The 20,576-nt window shown below is 47.1% G+C and overlaps 2 protein-coding genes across 10 annotated transcripts in view; both read right to left on the reverse strand.

Moving 5' to 3' along the window:
- Window positions 1-18,295, reverse strand: part of stxbp5a (syntaxin binding protein 5a (tomosyn)) — a 66,953-nt gene extending 48,658 nt beyond the window's left edge. For 7 of the 8 annotated variants that reach the window (XR_015083817.1, XM_086018551.1, XM_086018550.1 and 4 more), the window contains exons 1-3: window positions 7,661-7,962; window positions 7,366-7,541; window positions 3,767-3,864 (exon numbers count right to left, since the gene is read on the reverse strand). Coding sequence is in view for 7 of the 8 variants with exons in the window: in XM_086018551.1 (XP_085874677.1) it covers window positions 3,767-3,864; window positions 7,366-7,533 (266 nt within the window). In the remaining variant the exon portion in view is untranslated. Of the gene's footprint in view, window positions 1-3,766; window positions 3,865-7,365; window positions 7,542-7,660; window positions 7,963-18,277 lie in introns of those variants that run through there. The other variant, XM_086018545.1, reaches the window with a different exon arrangement.
- A 116-nt stretch (window positions 18,296-18,411) lies between these two features.
- Window positions 18,412-20,576, reverse strand: part of adgb (androglobin) — a 32,838-nt gene continuing 30,673 nt past the window's right edge. Inside the window, exons 33-34 of one of the 2 annotated variants that reach the window (XM_086018543.1) lie at window positions 19,599-19,766; window positions 18,412-19,486 (exon numbers count right to left, since the gene is read on the reverse strand). In XM_086018543.1, the coding sequence (XP_085874669.1) occupies window positions 19,402-19,486; window positions 19,599-19,766 (253 nt within the window). In that variant the 3' untranslated portion in view covers window positions 18,412-19,401. Of the gene's footprint in view, window positions 19,487-19,582; window positions 19,767-20,576 lie in introns of both variants that reach the window. The other variant, XM_086018542.1, reaches the window with a different exon arrangement.

A 20,576-nucleotide genomic window follows, 5' to 3' on the forward strand; every position in this document is an offset into this window, starting at 1 on the left:
ATTGTTACAGTATACTGTCTGCCACCAAGCGTTCAAGCAGCATTTGTGTTCAAATATCAGTTGCACAGCGACTGTCAATGCTATCAGTTAGCCTGTATATGGAATTTGGCATTGGGTGTTAGCATTAAGCTAGCAGAAGGCAAAAGTTGGTTGTCGAACGTGTAATTCTCAGTTTTATTCTCAGTTTGACAACTGGATTAGGAATGTTAGGAAAAGTGTGTGTATGCGTGTGTGTTTATTCCGTGCAGCCCACATGACTCCGTGTGTATTTACATTGAGCCACTCGAGCGTTAGCTGCCGTCTGTTGGGAACAATTAGCGCACAGGTTGCTGACCTCACAGGCATCGCCTCTGTCATCACTCTCACACACAAACGCATGTGCTCCCCCCCCCCCCCAACACACACTGCATGTCTGTCTAATCAATTTCAGTTGTCAAATTTGGAGTTTAACAAAGGTTTTCTGGAAAATATGCCTCAAAAGTCAAAAATGCATAATACTGTTCATTTAAAGAATGTTAAAATTGAAACACTGCCTGGCAAGCATGTTTGAAAAATAAAACAAGTCCCGGCACAATCCCTGTTCAGTCTTCTCTCCGAGCGGCGGCCCTCATTGATAACCTCGCATGAGGTCATGACGATTTTCATCCTCCGAAGGAATTAGTCACTCGTGAGCAGAGACGACGTGTGGCATCCCGAATTACGATGACTCAGATGAAGACCGACGGTTGAGCAAGCGCGTGTGCAACGTTCCCTCGGATTAAGGCTAATACCCTCCCGAATCTTTCCATTAAGGGCTTGGGAAGTACATTTCAAAAGTCATATGTCTCGCTTAATCGTGCGCGCGGCCGGGGCCCCTCGTGGACGGGAAACAGAACGGAACTGCTAGGGAGACAAGTGCAGTCATCCCACAGACCGCCATCCTATTTGCCTCGCTTGTCCGAGTTAAAGGACTTCAGCGGACGAGCCTGTCAGCAGACAGCCGCGGCTGTGAAAGGAGCGGGGGCTAAATTGTTGCGGCACTGATGCAGCACAATTTGTTTTCCACTTGTGAGAAGCGCCGGAACAGAGGTCGCGCTTGGGAAAAGCATGAAAGATGCTTTGATTAAGTCGCTGCTAAAGCTCACATACACGCACGCACACACACACAAACTGGTGGTGAGCAGTCAGGGCCAGCAAGTCCTTCTCTGCTAGCTTAATGCTAAATAGCATCCATGTTGCTGTGCTATAGGATGTTATTTCCTTTGTCCTCTGCAAAGAACAACCAATATTAGTGCTGTACTGACGAGCTGAGAAGAGATGAGACGACTCAATGAACAGTCTTATACTGCCCCCAGGTGGCCAAGGTGTGCACACCAGAAAGAGCAGCACAATGACTTTTACGCACCATTCATTTCATCATTTGTCTGTACTTTCACAAACATCTTTTTTTTTTTTTTTCTTTTAATCTCTCAATCCAGTCACATTACAGGTAACGTAAACATCTGTCTCACCATTCATAAAGTCTGAGTAATCCCCCATTAAGTTTCAATCTTCACTTTAGCGGCTGGATAGATGCGCAATGTAGCACATACTTTATGGCCGTTTTAGAAAAGCAAATTTCAAGTGCATCAGTGACAAATTGAACAAGTCAATCCCAGTATAAATATTCAAACCACATGAGCGTACTTCCGAATGAAAACTCAACACCTTGAAAAGTGAATCCTGAGTAGCCGTAAGGGTCTGAGAGCGCTACCGCACGCAGATCAATAGCAATTCTATTCGTCAAGCCGGGGGAGGAACTGGCCTGGCCGTCCTTCCCCTCCTTCCACATAAAACCCACGGGACAATGTCCTCTCTTTCAGGAGCACTGGCCATCAAACATGGGACACTTCTGGGACGGGATCACAGCAGAAGTGATGGGCTTTACCGTTCCAGAGGGGATCAGCCGCTCACCTCAGAGAATACACACACGCACACGCACGCACGCACGCACGCCGACGTTGACACACGCGTGCACACCTCCTGTTCCTGCTGTAATTCTCAGCGCTGTGCCACGGTGCCAGCCCGCGGCGCTTGATCTGCCACTTCCTGTAATTCTCTACGGGCGGGGGAGGGGTGCCGCCAAATATTCTGGCAGCCCGGACAGCTACACGCACACACACACACACGCGCGCGCGCGCACACACAATTGCGTACGCGATTACAGAACAACAAGAAAAAAAAAAAAATGTGCGTAGCAGCCAGTTTGTCATCGGCTAAACTCTGCCAAAGTTGAAGTAGAACATCCAAATTGATGAGCTCCAACAGTGCATTTGGTACCTGGGCCTTCAAGTGGGGATGTAATCAGATTAATCCACCAATAACACGACAGGGCAATTATAGAAAGCATCTATGTGAAAAATAAATAGCAAAACGCAATACAACAAGAGAATGACATGTTGGGCAATTAAAAGAACTTTGCCTTGAAGTACTCATACATACAGTACATGCCGTCCACTGCTCCAACGGCAACATAACGTCTTCATTACGGCTCCATTTGTGCGCACCGTACTGCTATCGCTGCCATCAGATGAGCAGACAAAGAAGAGACGCACGACCCCCAATTGACCTTGACTCCGATAAGACTTTTGTCTGAGCCGGCAATCTCTCAAACTCCAGATACATCCCTCGGTTCCATTTCAAAGCGACCGATCTTCAGCCTGGCGGGAAGCGACCGGCGGCGGGTAGGAGCGTCCCGCTCGCTTCCCGTTTCGTTTTTCTCAGTCAGCGAGCCGCACCGGAATCCCCATTAAGCGTCTTCGCTCGTTGATGACATGATGCAGGCCCAATAAAAACGGTATGTCCCGTCACTCATAAAACAGCCCGTGACTAATCCCCTGAGATGTGGATTTTGGCCTGTTTGACTACCGCTTCACCTCTCTTTTTGTGAACCTTGGGCCAGTGACACCCTTAGGGAGACTTTTGTGATTAAGAGCACTATAAATAAATTTGACTTGGCTTGACACGGTCTTCTCAGCAGTCCGAGCATCGCTCTATTCCCTCCCGTGTCTTTATTTCCTAACCTTCACATCGCAGGTGAGCGAGCCTGAGTGAGTGGAGGCGGCGGCTGCCAGTGAGCGGCTGCGAGGGAACGGCCAAGCCGTCGGCTCTGGGTCGCGCTAATGAGCTGGCGCGGGCTGTTGGACAGGCAAGGGAACACACGGAGGACCGGTAAAAGCAGCCCGACAGCGGCGAGCTCGCCGGCGTCCTCTGAAGCCGTACGACTCCCCGCGGTGGCGTTTGTTTGCAAGCTGTTGTCGCCGTTTGCCACCGCGCTCTGCTCACACGTTACTTTCGCTAACTTTTTTGCCGTAATTAAGTAAAAATACAGATTCTGCTGTAAACCGAAGAGACGGATACAAGTAAAAAGTACTCTTCGGCTAAATTGCTTTGGTAAAAGTTTTTCGTTTTGCTTAAGCTTTTTTTTTGTCTGCCAGCCAATCACCTTTATAGCTTTACATCACACACACATATGCACTCTGTTCTAGCACGTGCATAATGTAAACATTGATCATTCCGTGCACATAAAAAAAAAACATTTGCGATAGGTTAAAAAAAAGACAAAGTCTGGACCTGGAAATCTCAAGGTTTTTGGACAACCAGGCTAAGATGGAGTCCCAAGCTCTGGCACATGAGCGAACCCTGCACTGCGGACGTTCACTTACCCACCAGCGGTTTCCAGGCGTATGCCGGGATTTGATGAAGCCTCGGGCGTCCCGGTAGGACCACTGCCCCTTAGAAAGGATACAATCTGAGCGCTCCGCTCTGAGTGCCGATGGCCAGGATCTTCTGCACGGGGTCGAACGCCATGGACGACGGCTGGTACGGGAAGCCATGACGGACGGTCTGCGCACAGAACGGCACACTTTCAATTAGCATTTGACAGCTGCGCTGTTACTTTGGGAGATGATATTGCGCACCTGGTCGGGGGTAAACAAACACAGCAGATGGAAGTGGAAAAGTCAAAGGCTGTGTTCGGAATCACTCCCTTTCCACCTACGCAGTTCGCCATTTTGTCGTTCTGTTCGAATGTGTGGTGAAAATATGTCAGAGTAGATGCATGTGAGTATTGCTGTACTCAGTTTGTAAGTGTTTTTGGAGAGTGTGTTAAAGTAGCAGTTGTTGGAAGGTTTAACAATTACCATAACATATATCGTCGCTGCCATGTGAAAAACAGTTATTTCCATTTTTTTTTTTCATTTTCTTAATTTTACATGAATGGTGTGTACGCATTACAGTCATCGCATTAATGTGAAAAATTAAAAAAAGTTTCCAAAATTGGAGATAAGTGTTTTTCACAGGACAGCGGTGATATGCTCATTTGCGTTAGCCCGTGTATGTCAATTTTCTTTTATTTTATGTGTCAGTTTTAAACTTGAACTGGCTTTTACAAATAAACAGCTTGGAGCATGCATGCATGGCCTCTTATTGTGAGGAGAGGTGCTGGGGAATGCTTTTTAAGAGGGTGTTTTAATAAGGTGAAGAATGTTCCTGAGTTCAACGGAGGTTCACTGGATGTAAAGATCCTGATTTAGTGATTTGGGAGTCGGGAATCTGAATGACTGTGAACACAGCCAATGTACTTTTCGTCATACTGATATTTGGCTTGGTTATTTAGGATGCTTTTATAATCACGGCCCTATTTTGAGATTCCTCTTCTATCGCTCCTCTCGTTTTTTTTTTAATCTTGTTTTTTCTCTCCATCACCGCCTCCCACATAAAGTCGTGATGAAGTCTGAAGATAGAGGAAATCTGCAACAAACACGGAGATTTTACCTGTTTTTTTGTGCGTGTTTTCTTTTACCCCACTCTGCTCCTCTGTAGGTGTGCAACTGTGGCTTTATGACATCAGTCATCTGGCAGAGGGCTATGTTTTGTTTGCTCAGTGGCAGACGGTAAAGGATGTTACGTAAGAGGAGCCCAGTGCAGCACAGACACCTGCCGTCCTCGCAAACGAGCCATGGTGTGAATTGCGCACCCCGGCCACCGCATTAGGCACACCTACACGCACGAGTGAATGAGACGTCTTGCCGTTCGCAATGGTAGAGAAGTATTCATTGAGCAGTATTTTCATTATTGTGGTTTGGGGGTGGCACGGAAATATAATGTGCCATACGGAGAAACGGATATTGCACGTTTATAACTTTGTGCCACTTTTTCTAGTGCTTGACAATAAGATACCCCATCTAATTATTTACGGAATATCATCATTCACGTAATGCCAAAGCCACCCTAATTTATCACAAACACACAGAATGTACACATCTGTTTGCCCATTCGCATACTCCAAATGCAAACAGATTCCGTCTATTCACATAATGTAAAAATGGGGCGCATTGTAAATGTTCATTTGATCATTCACATACACAATGTAAACGTCTGCCTGCCCGTTCACACACACACGCACACACAATGTCAACATCTGGCTCCTCATTGACAAGCACACAACATACTGTCCGTCGTTCCATTTACAGTACGTGCAGCCTGATGGCAAAAATGCTCCATAAACGAGATTATTTCCATGTCCGAATATTGCCGCAGGTCCCGTGCATTTCACCTATGGCGTGCTGATGAACTTCATCGAAGGGAAAATGAACTAATTCCTTTTGCCTTGCCCGAGTGACAATGTGTTCCTACCAGGATCTTAACTGGATTCAACTAGTAAGTGTGCCAAGAGCGACATCGACAAGGACAGCCACAGCAAGTAGAAAGGTCATGGCGATATAACGACCGATCTCAAGTCACCTATCTAATGATATGTGCCTAAGAGGCATAGTCTAACAGTGAGATGCCTATATTTATCCGAATTCCAAAGTTTGGGCAATTCTGCCCTGTCATCGTCATGACAATCTGAGATTGGCCTCTAATGTTGATGTTCTGCTTAAAAGCTTTGCTGGAGTCAAATCCAAAGTGTTGCCACACTGCCATCAAGAGGGATCTGTTCGTCATTACAGTGGTTGACAAACCTGAATCTCAAAGACAAGCTGGGTGAGACCCTCTCTCATGCCTAGCCGTCGAAAAACAGACGTGACGAATATGTATGTTGGTGGCAGTAAACGGGTATATTGTAGTTGACAAATATAAACTTTGTTGGCATGAATGAATTCAGGAAAAGTACATAATACCATAAAATACCAAATTGTTCGCTAGGCCCGATATGTGTACAGACCTTCGTGAGTTTATGTGTACGTTTAGGCCTTCAAAAACAATCTTGCCAAACAGCAGGGTTTTGAAATCATAATTACGTAATAACATCATTCATACGCCAGCGAATGAGTTAAGGGGAGCAAGAAAACGGGCCTCTGCAGCAAAGTGGAGACTCTGAAGGACTGACATACTCAACGCACACTAACAATGGAACTAGGTTGTCCTGTATTCACCTATGGGCGTGCGGCTGACATGGATTTTTGTTCATGACAATATCGCTTCTAACAGAAGCAAAAAAACGGGCCGCTGCAACCGAGTGGAGACTGTGGAGTGTAACACTGACTCCGCGTTAGTCCGTCGCCGCTTAAGACGCACAAAGCATAGTGTAAACATTAAGCAAGCGTACCTCCTGACATTACACCACAGGATACAGAGGCCAAGCAAGCACAGAGCGTGCGGGGCGCATGCTGCATTATTAACCCCATCCACATGCTGTTATTGTGGATGCTGTGGGGGGTGGGGGTGGGGGTTTCAAACCATTCATTCTGCTAATTCCACTAACAGAACTCACGTCAGGGCGCCATCAGTGCTGGACACTCCCTCCCCAACCCCGAAACGGATCAATGGCGTTGGGTTAAAGTGTGGAGGAGAGAATGGCGAAAGACGGGACAACATATCCACTCTGTTCCAGTGAGATCCCATTCCCCACCATTCCGCTAATCCAAAGCAAGCTGATTATGCAAGAGGGGATCAGCGTGGCCCATCCCCTTGATAGTTCACGCCGAAAACGTGCGCACGCCGGACGCAAAAACAGCATGGGAGCCCCGACGTAGTGTTTTTTCTGTAAATGAGCAGCGGACGGGGCTGGGGGAGAGGGACGGACCTCAACGGGAACTTCAAATGCATTCAATGTCCTGTGACGCGTGGGAGACCAAAGGCACATAGGCCAGGAGGGTGACGCCACCCGCTTTCCCCATGTGGAATTCTTGAAAACGTGCAAAACCCCAAAGCGATTGTTAAAAGCATCATTCTCATCAATTTAACACTGATCACCGCCCTCCCCCAGCATCCCCCCCCCCCCCCCCCCTGCAAATCTTCCCACTTGTGCTCTATGCTGACAACATCCAGCCAGCAGGTGATCATTGCATGGTGATGATGACACACAAGCCCACACCCACCACCCTGCAAGCTCCTTTTTACCTTACAGAGCTGGAAATGCTCAGACTGGAGCTGCTCCTGGACCAGATGGTTCTCCTGCGGGCCCACTTGGACCAACGGGTTGGAAGAGGAGGGGGTGGAGGAGGACGAGGAGGAGGAGGACGCCTCTTTCAAGCCGTCCAACACCTTCCTGATGTTGAACTTCTTCATTTTTGTCACTGCGGAAGGAAGGGAGCACACGTTGGGCATGAGTGGAAGTGGAAGGAGATAGGGGGTGGGGTGGGGGGGTGTTGCCCGGGGGGCGGGGGGGGGGGGTTTAGTTAGAACGGCCACTTACATGCACACGTAGTCTCTCTCCCTCTCTCTCTCTTCCTCCGGTAAATCTCACGTTTTAGTGCGTGTTTTTCTGCAAGCTCTCCATGCTGCAAGGCTCGAGCCGCACAGTCGTCTTCTCGATCGGCGATTCAGTGAGGGAAACAAAACCCCCAAAAAAAGAGGAATTAAAGAGAGAAAGGACGGGGAGGAGGGAAAAGGGAAGAAGCTGCAGAGATGCTGATGCTGTCGGTCGGTGCGGCGATGTGCTCGGACCGTGGCCCCACTGCGTCTCTCCGTGGCTCGGCTCGTCCTCCTCCGCTTGCCCCCTCCCCTTCTCTCTCTCTCTCTCTCTCTCCCTCCCGCTCTCCCTCCCGCGCGCATGCGCCTCACTTGGACGCAGAATCCCGCCACCTTGCCTCTGCCCCCACCCCACCCACTCTCTCCTTTTCTTCAAACGAGCCTAACCTCTATCAATCCATCCACATCTACGCTCACGCACGCCGCGCGCCCGAGTTGTGCTCTACTGCACCCGCTGATTCCTGCTATGTTGCGGTGAAGTGGACCGGGACCACGCGCCACAACCCCCACCCCACCGCCACACGCGTGTGTCAGTGGGAACGCAAGTACAAAGACTTCATTACTGTGCTTAAGGACCCTGAAGTGAATTCAGAGATGTGCTTCTAAATGCATACATATTTGAAGATAATTTCTGAAAATACATGCAAAGACTGAGGACTACAGTATGAGGCACTCCTTTGTGGAGAAAAATGTTTAAAATTACAATAGTCTAAGTTAGTAATCTACTTTCATTTTAAAACAAATATAAATAACTGATTCGAAAGACCTGTGGCAGATTAAATTCACGTGGCATTTCAGAAAATCCTAGATGCCAAAGCTAATTTCCACTACAACAAGACTACAAGCGGTCTCGAGCCACTTGTTTGGTGGGCAACAGTATTTGTTTGGAATCAGGACTACAAAAACTGAGAACAAGTCAAGGCCAGGATTTAGGGAGAGTGAGCCCAGACTAAGACCGAGACAGGCTGAAGCTTTGATTGGCTGAGACCAAGCCAAGACCCGTACGGTCTCAGACCAATTCGAAACAGACACTTACAGAGGTTTGAGACCAATTCAAGACTAAGGTCATAGCAGATCGAAACTATATCAAGACCAAGATTGAGGGTTTGAGAGCAAAGACAAAGCTCAAGGCAGGCTGAGACTGTCAGGCTCATGACTTGAGGGTTTCAGACCAAGTCTGAGTAAAGAGACTAAGTAAAGGCAAAGAGGAAAGCAAGTTGAGACCATGTCAAGGCCAAGGTGCAGACCGAGAAAGGTTCAAACCACGACAAGAATTTAAGGATTTCATACGAAATCAAGACCGTTATAGGAGGTTGAAAATCCCAGAAAAAGTCCAGATAAGGTGGCATGAGACCAAGTCAAGACTAAAACAAGGCAGGTTGACAATCTGTGTGTGTGCTCATGCTATGTTCTCTGCCACGTTTTTATCAATCAATCAATCACATTTTATTTATATAGCACTTTTCATACATAAAAATGCAACTCAAAGTGCTTTAAAACATTCAAAGCAAAACATAGAATTATCTTCAATCAAAAGAAAAGATAAATTATTTAAAAGTTGTTGAAAGCCAAACTAAAAAGGTGTGTCTTGAGCTTCCTCTTAAAAATATCAACAGTCTCTGCAGACCTGACATCCTCTGGCAGGCTATTCCAAAGGTGAGGACCAAAATGGCTGAATGCAGCCTCGCCATGCATTTTGGTCCTCACCCTTGGAATAAATAAAAGGCCGGCGCCAGAGGACCTCAGGATCCGCGAGGGCTGGTATGATAAAAGCAAATCAGATAAATAAGATGGCCCAAGACCATTAACACATTTATAAACTAATAAAAGTACTTTAAAGGCATTACTTTTAGGCATGAGGGAGGTAAAAATGTAGTTCTTGAAAAAGTCATGGTTGGGTTGAGGGGATAACTTGGCTACAGCTGTGTACAGTTTGTTTGTGAGGTCAGAGATTCCACACCTGGGGCGTCTCGCACCTGGGTGGCACCGACACCCGTCAGGTCACCCACAACGGACAGGTGTCCCTCTTGCACCTGGGACGTGGGAGGGGGTGAGACTGCACCCCGGGGGAAGTAATAGATCTGTCCCCAACAACAGCTGATGTCATGCACCCATGCCATACATGGCAATGCTGCATTTTCCACGTTACCTTTACACGTAAGCCACTCACAAGCAGGTGAAGGGGGCTGCGAGGCGACAGGAACATGAAAAGAAACAAAGATCGTTCTTTATTCAGTTGGGTCAGGGACAACGCTCATTTGCATAATGAACCGAAATTGACCATACGTATCGCCTCGATTCCGACGCGATATTGAGAATATATTAGGCGGCAGAACAAAGAGGCGTGAGGACGATGTGAGAAAAGGGGAGGACCGTTGGCGGGTGAGTGTTACATCAGTGATTTAATTTAGCGCCATTGTGTTGCGGCCGGGCCATTCATCTTGCTGCATTATGTGTACGGGTCTGACTGCCGTGTTTGGATGCTTTGATAAGGCTTCCCGCGGAGGAGGCTCTTGGTTGCCGCTTCTTTGGTAAAGAGCCAAAGTGGTAACAAGCTTATGTCAAAGGTCCAGGTTCTCACGTGTGTTTGATTTAGGACTGGTCCTGATTGGTTGATCACGAGCCTGTCTTCTGTATCAAACGAGGAAGGCACAACCCCTTCTTCAGTCGGGTGGCCCTGCAAAAAACCTTCTCGTGACCTTGAATCACTCAACAATCATGAGCAAAATCTAGCCTCCAAATCTGGGTGCACACATGCCGAATCCAGCTGCCTCTTCCTCCTCACGGAACTCACTCCCACTTCACACCTACATAATGCGTGATTGATATGATGCTCGTGGCTGCCAGCATGCCGCAAATTTCACCGTCCACTCGCTGTCAGTGTAGCCAATGTCACCGCCGGGCTTGACGTAACCATGTTTTCACATTTTGCGCATTTCTGCACGTTATGCCGATAAACATTCAACCTGGCAGGTTGAATTCTACCTTACAGTCCAGTAATCTTTCGGGGGCATCTGCATGCTTTATCAGTGCAGAACATCCTTTCCCTCGGTGGATTACAATTCCGCACAATAACTCGGGGAAAATATGCAAATAGGGAACATGCAGTTCCATTATGCACATGAGCAGTGGGCTAATCCAGTGCTAATTCCAGGGGCAGAGGTTAGTCAGGATGAGCACGGACACTACAACGATGCCGGGCGGCATTAGGCGGCGGGGCGCATTAGCGTGACGCCCGCTCGCTTTGCTAAAACTTCAATGCAAGCGGTGACAAAAGCCGGGCTTAGGTGGCCACAAGCTACCCAATTAACACCGAATCCGAACACATTGATGCTTGGCAGAGAGGCTGCAATGCATCGCTGGACAGTTGACAGAGGTTGCAATCACCCGCTGGAAATTTGCATATACCACACAGATGTATGCATAGAGAGCATGAATATGCATGGTTGTTCAACATATGTGCGTGTGCATCCGCAGTACATGCCTCACATTTGTGGTCCAAACAGTGTTCTTATTACAGGAACCAGGTTTGAGTGATGGTTCATAAAGACACGAGAAAAGATAGAAAAAAAAACTTAAACACTGCACACAGACAACGATCCACGTCAGTGGCGTAGCGTATTTGCTAAAATGTGCTCCAAAACTGAGCCACTGAGAACGACAGTGGGCGAACTCCATTTTTGTCATTTTGAAGAAGGGTGAATTCAATTTTATAGTTGCAATAACATTTGGGGGATTCATATCTTGGCAATGAGGACTTCTTCTGGACGGATGTTTCGCCTCTCATCCGAGTAGACTTCATCAGTTCATGCAACGAGGCGTGGTTAAATAGTTGTGTTTCCCCCACACCAACTCAGGATGGTGCAATGCTAACCAAGCCTTGTTGCATGACCTGATGACGCCTGCTCGGATGAGAGGCGAAACGTCTTCTAAGACACACAGAAGAGTCTAGTTGCGATCGGTTTAATGCCCCGAGATGTAATGAGCTGGCTGAATGAGAAAATTCAGCAACAATGAAACCGTTTCTACTTCTCCCTTCAACCACGACCCTCTGCCACACCACCGCTACATCGTGTCCTTATTCAGCCACTGAAAACTATCATCAAATGAGGCTGAACACTCCTGACGGACGCATCCCCGGCGACGCCGTGTTGAGTCCTCAAAGCTCGACATCATCGTCGCAGACACGTTTGACCCCCTTAGCAACACAGTGCTGTCTGGAGAAAGTGGCAAAGAAACACCAGGAGGTCGCAGCGGGTGAGGTTACGCAGAGTTGAAGCGTCGTGTGCAGGGAACAGAAGGCCGGGGGTTTTCTATCGTCACTGACGGCTGTGGTTAAATCAAGCGAATTGCAGCGCACCTGAGTGTGGCACCTACTGTATACGCCCGCGAGGCTGTGGCAAGCAACCAAGTGGTTGATTTGAAGCGCTAACAAGCGGGAGAGGACCGGCTGCGTTGACACGCGCGGACCATAAACAAGACGCTCGCGGACAGACAGAGCGAGGAGATGACGGTCGCTCGAGATCCATAGCGACAAGAGCGCGCTGCGACAACACGAGCGTTCAAAACATAAAAGACAGACAAACTCAAAACGGTCCCCGAGGGATTTCAAGTTAACGAGCCATTGCCGAGGAGCCGCCACTCGACACGCGATTGTCGCAATGTCAAACACAAACGTAAATGAGTCAAATACAGAATCTCTGTGACAATCCGTTTACCTCTCTCAAAACAGGGAAGCTCCTCCTGCCAATAACCCAACGCGCTGAATGAAATGTTGATGGCAGGGATAAAAGGGATGATGACTGGTTGCTGAAGAAATAATGAAGTCAAGTTAAATTCGGACTCTTCATTAAACAACCATTATTCAGGAACCGCATTTCTACAGTGCAGTAAAAAAATGTGAGTGCAAATGAGGACAGTCCAGGAAGATGAAGCGATCACAAAGGCTTTGGACCACAACTGGAGATTGAGATGCCCCGCACCAAGCAACTCAATCTCTCAGGGGAGTCGTGCTACTGAATGAACACAACCACCAATGCGTGTGAGTTATCAGAGTTGTCCGGAGTCGCTGTGCAGGTACCATGAGGACGGCGAGACGGTCCCAAAAGGGATATGCGGCCCCACACGGCCCATCCGGGGGGGGGGGGGGGGGGGGGGGTTCTACTGCTTATATTGTTCAGGGTCACAGAGAAGCTGCAGTTGACTTTGAACGACAAGGGGACGACAATGAGCCGCCAATCAAGCAAGAACCCACACAGATCCTCACACAAGTCAGACCTTGGGTGACAGGAGCAAGGGGAAGAAAATGTCTGTAGAAGAAACCTGAGCCCAAATTCCATGTGGAATGACTGTCTCGTACTACCTCAAAAGCAGAAAGAGTATCTGGACGAACCGTTTTGTCAAAATGCCAGATTTGACAGCTCGTGTAAAATCCTTGCTTCGGGGTCTAAAATCTCAAGGCCATACATTCTAATGGGCTGCTATCCCTCCATGGTCAGTAGTGACCAGAATAATCATGTATTTGTAGACAGATTATGTTTTAACACACTGGAATGAGGGAAGAAACTCAATACACCAAATCCCTTGGGCCGCCCGGGGAAATTCAAAGATGCGCACCTGCAGGAGATGTAAAAAGAGCCTCCCAAATGTCAAACACACACTTGCAAACGTGGCACACAACGTAATAGTTTTAGTGATGAGAATACACAAAAGGCAGGAAGCTAGACAAGCACGCAATGAGTAATTTCAAAGTAAAACAGGAAATAACTGCACAAAGTCCGGGAGGAGCATCTGGTGGCAAAAGGTAGAACAACAGTGAACAGGAAGCGGGCACCAGACGACCACAATCATACACGCATACACGCAGCTCCTTCCAAATGAGTAGAAAATGACTGAACCTGCAGTTTGTGTATGCGTGTGCAGCCAATAGCTCCGGGCAAGACTGCGACGTGTCTGCTCGACTGCGCTCGGGGTGCCACAGCTGGTGCCCGTTCCGATAAGGCGATAATCTGACCCACTCGTATCGTGGAGCAGATGGACGCCACTGTTCAAGGAAAGGGCAGTGCCAGTGTTGCCATGGATATGACACGGAGGCTGTGGAAGGACTCAGTCTTAAGACAAGGTTCTGGCAGGATTGGGGGAGGATTCTTTTTCCGTAGGAATTAGTCAGAAATCCTACAAACGGTGATAATGCTCTGATACGGTGATTTGTTGTCCGTCGCTCTGCACTTAAACACACATAAATACTGTACAAGTGAAGTGATGCGAAACAGATGCGTGAGATGGAGGAAGAGCTCAAGATGGCAATAATCCATAGTGAGCAGAGGAAAGGTTATCGATGGTTGGGCAGTACGGCTTCCATCCATCACCCCGCGCCCTCCTTTGAGCTTTCAACTCGAATCGATCACAGTTCATCAAATGAGCACTTCGCCGTGACCGTGCCTCTGTCTCTGACCTGTGCTTTTTTGTGAATTCGGCATCCTCTTTTGTCTTTAAGGTCATTGTCTCTTAAAGGGGAAGTCAAATATTTTTGAGGAGGCTACTACATTTTGGGAACTGATGAACTGACTGAACCGACATTATCCGCCGACAACCGCAACTGACATCAGAGCAGTTTTTACTCTCAAATGTACGTGCTGCATACAGGAGCACTCCTCCTTCACACGCCATTGTAAACGTCAGCTTTACAGTCGCCGTAATTGAAGTGGCACCACTTGTTGAGTGAGGGGTCTACTGTAGGTGCAGCGTTTATTTATTCTTGCGGCTAACGCACCGTGCGATAAAGTGAAGCGTGTCGACGACGAGAGCAGAGGCCACTGGTTAAGAAAAGACAGGGTCCCTACCAAGTAAATGTGATGCTCTGAAATTCAGTACACAAATCCCAACGTCATGAAGGAAAACCCGAAATCCACTTTCTCCACCTCCACAAAGGCGTCGACAAAAAAGCACAATGAACAACTCGTGCGGCCCCCAGGCCTCGGATGGCAAATTAAGCGGCGCAATAATCCTCCCCGAGTTGCTCGTGCGCAAACCAATCCAGCGGGGGGAAACCGGCGAGCTGACATTCCCTGGGCTCTGGTGTGTAAACGGCAATCGCTGAATTAATTTAGTCGTCTCCAACACAAAAGCAATTAAAGGCGTGATTTGAACAAACGCAACGTAGGAACTTGCTTCATCGTGTGCTTCATCGCATTCCCCCTCTATCTCTGTATGGCCACATGTGAAGAAAGTGAAAGTGCCAGGCGAAAGAAAGCAGGGGCTGTAGATCGGCTGCAGCAAAGTCACTCCTCTGTTATTACCACAGACAATTTGTGGCCTGCACTGTGACATCATGCACTGGGCGCTTTTGGATTGTTGCCATCTTGGTTGATTTAAATGAGACAGACAGGTCTCCGCTCCGCGCACAGAGGACACTTGTCATTTAAGACAAGATCACATAAAGCCTCCCCCCGTACATCTTTAAAGAACGTGAAGGACAGCCGTCAACATTTGACTCTGTCAAATGCCGAGTGTACGCAGAGCCAGATCAGACTTTATGCACATCCGCACGGACGTAGATATTGACGCCACTCGACCTTCAAATAGGAGTAGGTTTATCTTCGCAATTAATAGGTAGTCAAGGGAAGATCTTGGGAGACATTGATAAGTCAGGACCCTGGGGAAATAAGCAAGATTTTATTAAAAAAAAAAAAAAAAAAGCTCATCTGTAAGTGAAAAAAATTGGGAGGTTGTACTTGATGACAGCTACTAATGGCGGCCCTGTCCTTGGTGGTCTACTCCCAATCGAAAGTCTTCCAGATTGTCTTACAAAGCGGACTCCCCCTCCCTCCGAGGAAAATAAATTCTGTGCGCACAGGACTTGAGCTACGCTGTCTGACGATGGCGCCGCTGGAGGTCGGCCAACGAACAGCACGGAGACAGTCAAGTCAATGAGAGGCGATTAAAGGGAGAGGAATGGCCCGGTTTACAAGAATGAGGTTGCAATCAAGTTAGGAAGTCTGCCATTGTGTCCAGCCTCCAGTGCCGGCTGCGGCTCGTAAAGTGTGCGCCGAAGAGGGTGTTACACGGGGCAACGTGGGGTTTGGGATTACAAGAGTGAAAGGCTTGCTTGTCAGTCTGTCAGCCTCAGCTTTTCCTCCCCAGTGATTGTGTTCTATCACCATAAAGGTTTGGCCTTTTGCTACCTATCGCAAGTCTTAAGCACGGATAGCACGGGTTTGTCACTTTGAAAGGTCTTGCTCCTCAGTCTTCTATCAGCAGAGCCAGCCTCTGAGGCCCGACCTCTCGGTATATTCACCCGCAGCGGGGTGGCGTGTACAAAAAGGGGCCAACGCTGCGGTATATCGAGCGGTGGGAGGGGGTAAAAGGACCACCCCATTTCACCCCAAGTATGCCTGGGTGTGTGATTATTGATCTGCAAAGAGAACACAAGGATCTTGCAGACTTCAAGGCCACTTCAAGGCACATTTCAACCCGAGCAGCAACTATGGAGTTTTGAGGACCATGGTGTACTTTGCTCACCAAAAACAGATTCAAATTTCAGTTAGCGTAGCGCTTTCAAATGGTTCTTGAAGGGCAGGTTCCGCAGTGGATGGCTACTTATTTCAAACATGTCTAAATCGTGCACAGATATTCACCTAGTCCTGTTCCACTTCAACCGGTGCATTTTCGTAGGACGACGTTCAGGGGGAACTGGAAACAAAAGAGAGTTACGGGCCAAAAGATCAGCAAAGTTGGGTAGGGTCACGTGTGCAGCAACTTCACCAGAGAAGCCCAGGCTTCTCTATCCCCAGCCGCTTCATTCAGCTCCTCTGGTGGGATCCTGCAACAGTCCCAGACTAGCCAAGACAGTCTCTCCAGTGTGTCCTGGGTGCCCGGAACACCTCACCTGTCAGGTGTCCAGTCGGCATCATAGACAGATCCCCGAACCACTTCACCTAGCTCCTCTTCACGCGGAAGGAGCAGTGGGTCTACTCTGAGTCTCTCCCGAATGGCCGAGCTTCTCCCCCTAAAGTTGGGTGAGTTTTCGCAAAGTCAAACAAGTCTGGGAAAATCATAAGTCCATAAAAAAGTGAACTATTGCAGACATTAAGGCATGATTTCAGACTGTCTAAAGCCAATGGGAGCCTCCGTGGAAAGCCAGCAAAATCCTGAAAGGTAGACCGTCCTTTGCCGTGCATGTGGAAATAAAATCGATTAAGCCGCTCTTGAATTATTACCTCCCAAATGAAAAGTGAATTAAAGAGCCACCACCGTCGCCGCACCATTCAGGGAATGTGTATCCAGTTCCTCTTAATTGCATCATCCTAATATGTGGCTCCATTGAAGAATCCAATATTTTCTTATTACGTACTTGTGGCAAGTCAACTCGCATGTAGCTTTCCTTTCAAGGTTGCACAATCCTTTTGTCTCTCATCTTTGTGTCGAGCCAACAGCCGCCAATTATGAAACAGCCTCTCCATTAATATAGCCAATTACAGCGCAAGGGTAATCTCTCAGACAAAAACGCGAGACGCTCGCTGCAGCCACTGGTCCTTGTGTATGTACCCTGTGGGGAGGCAACCAACAGTTTGGATGAAAAAGCTCATATTTTAGTGTAGAAGAGAGCTGGGGAAAGCAGCAGCAGTGCAGAGACAAGGCAATGCTCAGTGGCGTGATGGGCAAGAAATGGCGGCGGAATCAATGAGGCCTGACGGAGTGGGGCGGAATACACATCAAGCAGCAACGGGGCAGACAAAGGCCCGAGCTACAGCCATTTTTGTACATCGCAGCGGCAGACTCACGTCGTTGTATTGCGCCGGAATGTGAACGGCACTCAAGATAGTGCCGACGTGTTTTTCTTGAACGAGTGCAATTACTGAAGACGACTACGCTGCGCACAGACACATTTCACATAGACGATTACATTCCACCCTCCTACAGATGCTCCGAAAGGAAACATCTGTTCGAAGGAAGGAAGCACAGTGCAGACATCACTGTGACTTAATATTCACAACCACTAGATGGCACCATTATCTCACTCATTCTCAACCAGCACTTTTTCCCAACATATGAATGCCGTAGTAGCGGCAAGATCAGATCAACTAATCCACAATTACTGTTCAGAACCTTAAAATATGGCATATAGGTAATCACCGTAAGATGTCATTTCTTCCTTTATTCTTATGGGGGGCGGGGGGCGCAAATATATGAATGGACCAATCAATCAATCAGCAGCTGGCAGGAGGTTGCGTGTACCCGGCATGCCTTTGGGCCATTAAGTCAATACAGTGACCTTCAAGAAAGCGAACGGTTTGCAGAATATTATCATGTATATACGGGGAGGAAAAATATGTCCCTGCGGTCTCAATGGACACAATGGATGCAGTTTACATGTAAGCTGTGGTTGGACACAAATGAAGTGTCAATACAAGAGAGAATGATTGGAACAGGTCGATATTGACAAAAACAACCCGATTGACATCGGTAATCAAAGACTCGACATGGAGATCGGCTGAAAATTGACTGGTAGAGATTCGATATACTGAAGTGCATTTGGGTTCTCGCATGCTTGCGGTCTTACCGTTTGTTCAATCAGCGACGGGAAGTGCTCCGGCGGCTGTGTCGTTGCTTGACCACCTGTGGAGGGATTACAATTTGCTCTAACTAGCAGTGGTAGGCTAGATCATATTAGCAGGTGATGTATACCAGGGTTATTCTAATGAGGGATTTTTCATGATAGTTAGTATTTAATTTCATGTTGACTTTTGCTCTTTAAATTCAATTCAATCTGTTTGTTTGTTCATTTTTATTAGTTTTCCTTTTTTTAATACATTTGGAGTATTAAGTGCAAGATAAAAACAACACACAAAGTTTTGTGTAATAAGTAAACTAAAATTCTCAAACAATTGGTTGACCTTCCTTTTTTTGTACTTACATAACAGCAATACCAGAATAAATACATTTAAATGCTCATGAACAATACTACTTTATACAAGATGTCGTTTCAGTTTTCGCTTTTTTTTTTTTTTTTTTAATAATTTTCATTTCGTAACACAGACGTTTTTTCCAATGTTAATTTTTGCTCACTTTTCGTTAACTATAGTGAACCTTGGGGTGCACTTAAGCATAGATGTGCACAAATTCACTACATAAAATTAGGTACGCATCATTTAAAAACACCCCAAAGTGAACCATGATACGGTGGGGAACAACTGTACAGTACAGTAAGTTGATTTTTGTTCAGTTTGTTTTGTATTTTTGCAAGAGATTGACACAATTGCACATTGCTTGGAACTGCCACTTCACAGCCAGGAGGATTTTGCGTTTCCACTGACAATCCCAAACTTTTCCATTGCACTCCCTGCCAGGTTATCCTCAAAGATGCAATTTTTAGTAGTCATGCTGAGGTCCTTGAGTTGTAATACTTTGGCACATTATGGCTGCCTCGCTTGAACATCGCTCCAGTCACTTATGTTCTTTTCCTGCATGTGTCCCTGACTTGTCAATAGATAAGATGCTATCAATAGACAAGTGATGAATTGACATATTAGCGAGCGGGCGCGGCCAACATAAAACCCTGAGCTGTGCTGTCTGGCTTCCAACACTCGCATAAGGCTAAGTGAGAATTTTGTCCCGCCTCAACGGGGCGGCCTTGTTAGGCGTCATCCACCGCGAGTTTATCCTCTCTCCTTTTTATGCGGTTATTTAGCCATTTGCGAGTGTCGTTGGATTTTTGATTCTGCTGCGTGCGCATGTCGTGGAATTTCTGTTGCTCCTGCACCATCGCCGTCTGGAAAGGATGCAGACAGACAGCAGAGAGAGGCGTTTTTTCAGCGGGCTCAAACGATGGCCGCTAATGTCCATCGGACCACGACGGCGAGGCGACCTGCTGGTCATCGTACTGCGTAAGAATCCCTTGCATTCGCTCCCTCCTGGTGGTGGCTTTGCGTTCGCGCTCCTCCACCAGCAGGTCGCGCTCCATCTGGTAGGCCTGGACCCTTTCGAAGCGCTCCTTCCGCTGGCTCTCCTCCATCTCGGGGTCCAACAGGATTGGGGTATCATTTGTCCTTCTGCGTGAGTTACACACGGACTTTGTCAATATGTCAGATAGTGAGAAGAGTAATGATGGAACGTTTTTAGAGGGTGTAAACCAGGGTTATAATAGTTAGTGACATTTTTCATTGTGGTTTTTAATTCGTTTTTAGAGCAGGCTTGTTAGTTTTGGAACATGCTTCATTTTAGTTTAGATTTTGTTTTACTTTTTTCTTTTGTTTGATATGGATAATACGTATTTGTCAAGTGCAAGGTCAAATTGAACCCTAAAAGCTCATGCATGCTAATAATTGACAAAAATGGAAATAAAAGACATCCATGTTGTAATTACAGCTAGTTTTATAAATGTAAGCTATAGTTTCAGTTTGTTTTCTTTGCATTTGTTTTTATTTCGTGAACAAAAAGGTTTTTTCCATTTTTAGTTTTAGTTGTAGCAAGCACTTCACAAGAGCTAAGCCATTTTGTGGTCTCAATTTTTTTTTCTTCTCAAATGATTTGAACACACTAACATGAAGCTAGTGCTTGCATGCAATGTACTTCTTGTTTTCCACACAGGGTGGTGCTGCTCTTCATCAAAGAAAACGGAGGAATTTCATCATGTTAGCTTATTGAATTTTACTCCGTCACCTTAGAGCAGATGAATTGGGCGCAGCAGAGATGGTATTAAACATAATTGTCGTCAAATTTTGATATCATTTGTCAAAGAATGACAGATTCAAGATTCCAAATCTTTTCCTAGTTGTGTCGTGATTCCTAGAAATATTGCCATGGTCACCACATGCATTCATTGACCTCGTCTTCAATGATAACATTTGGAACAGTGCGGT

This window comes from Filicampus tigris, chromosome 20 (assembly GCF_054856515.1).
Source record: "Filicampus tigris isolate MCC_2025a chromosome 20, RoL_Ftig_1.0, whole genome shotgun sequence".
Lineage (NCBI taxonomy): Eukaryota > Metazoa > Chordata > Actinopteri > Syngnathiformes > Syngnathidae > Filicampus > Filicampus tigris.